The sequence below is a fragment of the Galeopterus variegatus genome, unplaced genomic scaffold (assembly GCF_000696425.1).
Source record: "Galeopterus variegatus unplaced genomic scaffold, G_variegatus-3.0.2 Scaffold3850, whole genome shotgun sequence".
Classification (NCBI taxonomy): domain Eukaryota; kingdom Metazoa; phylum Chordata; class Mammalia; order Dermoptera; family Cynocephalidae; genus Galeopterus; species Galeopterus variegatus.
In genome coordinates, this window is record NW_007729961.1 from 138,858 (window position 1) to 145,748 (window position 6,891).

General features: G+C 34.6%; 1 protein-coding gene across 1 annotated transcript in view; it reads right to left on the reverse strand.

Annotated features, from left to right (window-relative positions):
• LOC103601717 (protocadherin-23-like) overlaps nucleotides 1–6,891 on the reverse strand; it is a 125,042-nt gene that overhangs the window by 77,521 nt on the left and 40,630 nt on the right. The window contains 3 exon segments of the mRNA XM_008586139.1: nucleotides 2,642–3,485; nucleotides 4,813–4,970; nucleotides 6,775–6,874. Coding sequence (XP_008584361.1) covers nucleotides 2,642–3,485; nucleotides 4,813–4,970; nucleotides 6,775–6,874 — 1,102 coding nt within the window.

Consider the following 6,891-nt stretch of genomic DNA (forward strand, 5'->3'; position numbering starts at 1 on the left):
AAAAAATGGCTGGTTAGCTCAGTTGATTAGAGTACAGCCTTATAACATCAAGGTCATGGGTTCAGATCCCTGTACTGGCCCGCCATACATACAAACACAAAAATAATAATGATATTTTCAACTATTTACAAGAAAAAAATGGCTGGTTAGCTCAGTTGATTAGAGTACAGCCTTATAACATCAAGGTCATGGGTACTGGCCCGCCATACATACAAACACAAAAATAATAATGATATTTTCAACTATTTACAAGTATATGTTCATATAATCTTAAAGATAAATTTCCATACTAAAGCCTTTGAATAATGCTGTTGATTTGTCATGTTTCTGCCTTGATTCACTTTTGGTACTATCTCCTGCCTTGCAATGACCCACATGGGGGCAAAGGTTTGCCACTGTATATTTGGTCTGTGAAATGTGAGTTAGCTATAAAGCATGGTCAGTAGCAACAAACAGGCCAATTAAAGTTGGCTCTCCAAATCCAGCTTCTGTGCCTATCACATATAAAAGTTAAGCAGTATAACAAGTTAAAAATTTTAAAAGCATATGATCTTGAGAACTATCAGTTTAAGAGAGGAAAATGAAAAGGATAAATATAAGTAAGTGATGAGAAACTTTAGTTGAAAGTGACAGAAAGAAATAAAAGGCATCTGAATCAGAAAGGAACAGGTAAAATTATCCATATTTGCAGGCAGCATGATCTTATATATAGAAAACCCTCCAAACATCACCAAAAACTGTTAGAACAAATAAATTCAATAAAGTTGCTGGATACAAAATCAACATACAAAAATTGGTTGCATTTCTATAATACTAATAAGGAACTATCCCAAATGGAAATTCGGAAACCAACCCCATTTACAATAACACCAAAAGGAATAAAATACTTAGAAATAAACTTAATTAAAGAGATGAGCAACTTGTATATTGAAAACCACAAAACACTGATGAAAGAAATTAAATAAGACACAACTAAGTGGAAAGACATACTGTGTTCATGGTATGACCTAATATTGTTAAAATGTTCATACTAACCAAAGTAATCTACGGATTCAATGTAATTTCTATAAAAATTCCAATGGCATTTTTAGAGGAAATAGAAAAACAAACAAAAAATTCATATAGAATCTCAAAGAACCCCAAATAGCCAAAATAATCTTGAGGAAAAAAACAAAGCTAGAGGCATCACACTTGCTGACTTCAAAATATATTACAAGGCTACGGTAAGCAAAACAGCATGGAACTGGCATAAAGACAGACATATTGACCAATGGAACAGAGTAGAGAGCCAGAAGTAAATCCATACATATGTGGTAAATTGACCTTGGACAAAGGTACCAAAAATACATAATAGGGAAAGGATAGTCTCCTCAACAAATAGTGTAAGAAAACTTGATATCCATATGCACAAAAATGATGTTAGAACCCTACTTTACACCGTACATAAAAATCAAAATGGATTAAAGAATTTAATGTGATACCGGAAAGTATAAAACTCCTGGAAGAAAACACAGGCAAAAAGCTCTGTGACATTTGTCTTGGCAATGATTTCATGGGTATGACAACAATAGCACAGACTACAAAAACAAAAATAAACAAGTGGGACTACATTCAACTAAGAAGCTTCTACACAGCAAAGAAAAAGTCACCCTATGAAATGCCAGAAAATATTTGCAAGCCATATATCTGATGAGGGGTTAATATCTAGAATATATAAAGAACTCCTGCAACTAAACAAACAAACAAAACCCAAATAATCTGATTAGAAAATGGACAAAGGACTTGAATAGACACTTCTCTAAAGAAGACATAGAAATTGCCAACAGGTAGATGAAAAATGCTCAATGTCACTAATCAATAGGGAAATACAAATAAAAGCCACAATGAGATATCACCTCAGCACTGTCAGGATGGCTATTAACAAAACAAAACAAAAAATCAAAATACAAGTGTTGGTGAAGATGTGGAGAAATTGGAACCCTTGCACACTGTTGGTGGGAATGCAAAATGTTGCAGCTGCTATGGAAAACAGTACAGAGGTTACTCAAAAAATTAAAATGATCTAGAAACTCCACTTCTATACATTTATCCAAAAGAATTGAAATCAGGGTCTTGAAGAGATCGCGGCATTCCCATGTTCACTGCAGCTTCAATCATAATAGCCAAGATGTGGAAACAACCTAAATGTCTATCAGCACATGAACAGATAAAGAAAATGTGATACATACATAGAATGAAATCCTATTCAGCATTTAAAAAGAAAGAAATTCTGCAATATGTGACGACAACATGAATGAACCTTGGGGATATTATAAATAAGTAAAATAAGCCAGTCACAGAAAGACAAGTACTGCATGATTCTACTTATATGAAGTATCTAAAATAGTAACATTCATAGAATCAAAGAGTGGAATGGTGGTTGTCAGGGACTGGATAGAGGGGCAAAGGGCGAGAAACTGAAGTTTGAGTTAAGCAAGATGAATAAGCTGTAGAGCTCTGCTGTACAATGTCGTAGCCATAGTCAACCATAATGTATTGTACACTTAAAACTTTGCTAGGAAGGTAGGTAACATGTTAAGTTTTCGGACCACAATAAAAAGGAATTAAATGCAAAAAAAAAGTAACATCTGGGGAACTGTACCTGATAACTCATCTAGCAAAAAGGCCACGTTTTCATTTCCCGAGAGGATGCTGTACGTCACTTTTCCATTCCTTCCTTCATCGGGATCTTGAGCAGTTACATGATGCACCAAGGAGCCCACAGCGGCATCCTCTTTGACATGGGCAATGGGGAGAGACATAAACATGGGGCTGTGGTCATTTACGTCCAAAATCACTACTTTTGCTGTCAGCGATCTCAATTGCCGGTCTGTCACATTCACAGCCTGATCAGAGGCGGTTACTGTCAGGATGACAGCTGGAATGCTCTCTCTGTCAAGGGGGGATGCAGTGACTAATGTGCCATGGGAGGGGTGGATGAGAAATGGATTCATAACAGGGTGGTGGGATTCAATGAAGTATTGTATTCTGCTGTTCAAAAAACTGCCATCGCCATCTTTGGCATTGAAGACATACACCAGGGTCCCTACAGGAACATTCTCTTCTACCCCTAACACAATGAACTCATCCTGGAAAGACGGGGAATGGTCATTCTGATCTTCCACATCAATACTGAGGAAGGCTGTGCTATTCAGAGGAGGATTTTTGCTGTGGTCTTCAGTAATCACCCTGAAAAGATAATGCGATGTCATTTCATAATCAAGTTCCTTAGAAAGGAACAAGTCTCCTGTTGAGCTGTCAATTTCAAAGTGACTATCCCTGTCATCTGCAACAATACTAAAATGTAACTTTGTAGTTTGATGCTGCTGAAGGTGATCTGGTGACTTTATCAAGCTCATTATTTTTGCAGGCTTTAAGTTTTCTGGTATAACTAAATGTCTAATATTCTGAGAAATGATAGTTCTCCCTTTGGATAGTGGGATCACCTGAAAAAAGAAAAAAAAAGAGCTGTTAATTTGATGTATTTTTTTTTTTTTTGTCTTTTGTCTTTTTTCCTGTCCGGCAATGGATCGCAACCCTCAGTGTCGCGCCCGTACCGGACCGGGGACCGGCAACGAGATCGCAACCCTCGGGGTCGCTCCCGCGCCTCGCTCAGCCAGTGAGAGGGAACCGGTCCGTATGTGGGATCCGAACCCTCGGGCGGGAGCGCAGCCGCGCTTCCCAAGCGGCACACTAATCCAGTGCGCCACCGGGCCGGCCCAATTTGATGTATTTTTTAAACAATTCAATCAATACATGTTATGATATTATTTTGAAGCTAATTCCTTTCATTTGCGTAATAAACATATGTTAATTGGTGAGAAAATGTTTTTTTGTTATATAAATCCAGTATGTCTCAGAAGATTGAAAATTGCATAGTATTTAGGAGATAAGAAACTACAGAATTTTCCACTTTTCTGATTGTTGTAATGTCTGGAATGATAAGTGATTGAGGTCGTACTGTAGTTAAGCTGAACTGCAGCTTTGTGATTCTTCACTGGGAATGTGCGATAGTTCTCCAAATTACCTTAAATCCTAGAGACCAACCTACCCATAATGACAACATCTGTGTGCATTTAAGTATCATGTGCCTTTGTTTGTCTTAAACAAGAAACTGGATATTTGACCATATACATTTTTCTCCTAACCCACATAACCTTAAAAAATAAAGAATATAACTTGGAAACAGAACTCTGCAGGATAAATATCCTTGATTATTTTATATACCCATATTAATATTAATGATTATCATGTGCATGAACAAAGAAGTCTAGCTATGCAGAGTCATCTTGTTTTTGACTGGTCGGTATAAATTTTTCTTATTATGAAGACTTTTCACAACATGTTTGGTCATTATGATTAAAGTAAATCCTTAAAATATAGATCTCAGGTGACTTTTCTAAATTTAAAAAAATTTTAAAAACTATGTGATTTATTATGTGGCCATTTGTTCACATATAAATTTCTCTTACAAAGTATCAGGTCCTTGCAATTAGGAACAAGTAAAAGAAAAGACACCTTCTGTTCATCATAAATAAAGCAACATAATTGCCCATACAGTGATGAACATCTTGTCAAGAACTATACAAATAATTTAAAAAATAATTTGGACCTAAATCATTTCTTTGGTAATATCAAACAGGAAAATATGTATGTTCAGTGCTCTCTTAGAATAGTATTCATATATTAGATGTATCTTCACCCTATGCACTTGAATGAAAATGAAATGAAACCTTCAGAACATCCTTCCACATTTTATGGTGATGATATTACCTGAATATTAATAACTGCCTTTCCTTGAAGAGCAGGCACTCCCTGGTCACTGGCAATGACAGTCATCCTGTAGGAAGGTCTATAATCACATGAAAGTATTGTGCTTGTTCTTATTTCACCACTGTTGGCATCAATCTTAAAGTGATCAGAAGAATCTTCTACACACACAAAAAATTAAGAAATTAATGTTAATTGACCACCCAGAAAACAGAGAATCAGTTAATCTAATATATCTGTGATCATCTGGAAGATTTATTTGTCTTAAGGTCTATGAGAGGATGAACACAAAAATGACACTAAAAATATAGACATGAAACATAACAGATTTAAAAAAAAATGTTACTATGGAAATTTTCAAGCATACAAAAAAAAGTAGACAAAATGATGTAATGAACTCCCATGTGCCCATCACCTAGCTTCAATAATTACTGACTCATGGTCAATCTTATTTAATCTATTGCCCATTTATATACTTCCCTTCCCCTATTTTTTTTGAAGCAAGTACCAGTAATCGTATGTGCCCATCACCTAGCTTCAATAATTACTGACTCATGGTCAATCTTATTTAATCTATTGCCAATTTATATACTTCCCTTCCCCTATTTTTTTTGAAGCAAGTACCAGTAATCGTATAATTTCTTCTGCATATATTTTAACATGCATCTCTAAAAGATAAGGAATATTTTTAACATAATCACAGTACCATATTATACTTTAAAAATTAATAATGATTCATTAGTTTCACCAAATATCAAGTAAGTTTCCAAATTTCCAACCAGCTCATAAATATTTGTACCTTTTTAAAAAAATTTATTCAAATTAGGATCAAAATAAGTTCATATATTGCATATATCTTCAACCTGTGGATTCCTGTCATCTACCTCTTTGTTTTGTCCTTGCAATTCATTTATTAAAGAAACTACATCATGTATACTGAAGTTTCCCAAGATCTAGACTTGGCTATTGCATCTCCAGTGTGTAGCTTAATATGTTTCTCTATCCTCTGTGTTTTCCTTAAATTGGGAGGTAGATCTAGAGAACCGATGAGATTCAGGTTTGATTTTTTGGCAGGACTATTTCATAAATGCTATGTTTCCCTTCAGAGGCACATGTCTGGCTGCCCTTTGTTTTTGATGTTGGCTCCTGTTGATGCAAAGCCTAGATCCACTAAGATTCATGAGGCATTGCAAAGTATAATATTCTGTTTTATCAGACCTTCCTCATTTATTAGCTGGAATATTTCAATAAAGAGAAACTTCCTCTTATTTACTTTTGGTAGCAAAGTGGAACAGTTTATTATAGGAAAGGCAGGCCAAATGCTTGATGCTAAACTTTTATTTAGCAGTTTTTGAAATAATGGGTTTGTTCACTAACCTCCTCCAAGGCTCCAACTATGATAAGTAAAGTTTTGTCTTGTTTTTGTTTCAAGAATCATTAAGCATGAATTTAAACATATCAGATGTATTTCAATATATAGCCATTATTATTCTCATTGATGGATAGTTTCTATTTAGAATATATTTTTAAAAACTACTATAATTTTTCATTAAACTTTTAAATTCTTTTTTTTTTTAAATGAAAGTGACTTTTGACAGTAGCAAATATATTTCATTTGTACTTTGATATTATTTTCAAAGTTAACTAGAGTATTGTGAGTAATCAAAACAGAATCTGTTTTCCTAGAAGGACATAGTTGATAAATGGGAGAGGAAATTCTAAAAACTCTCAATACTTTATGAATAGTGGCTTTTACCTGAAGATACTGAATATGTAACTTCTGCATTGTTTCCTTCATCAAGATCCTTTGCAAATATATTTCATTTGTACTTTGATATTATTTTCAAAGTTAACTAGAGTATTGTGAGTAATCAAAACAGAATCTGTTTTCCTAGAAGGACATAGTTGATAAATGGGAGAGGAAATTCTAAAAGCTCTCAATACTTTATGAATAGTGGCTTTTACCTGAAGATACTGAATATGTAACTTCTGCATTGTTTCCTTCATCAAGATCCTTTGCGAACACAGTTGTAACCAATGTATTTACTGGCTGACCTTCCAGGACCTGTCATTCAAACAAAT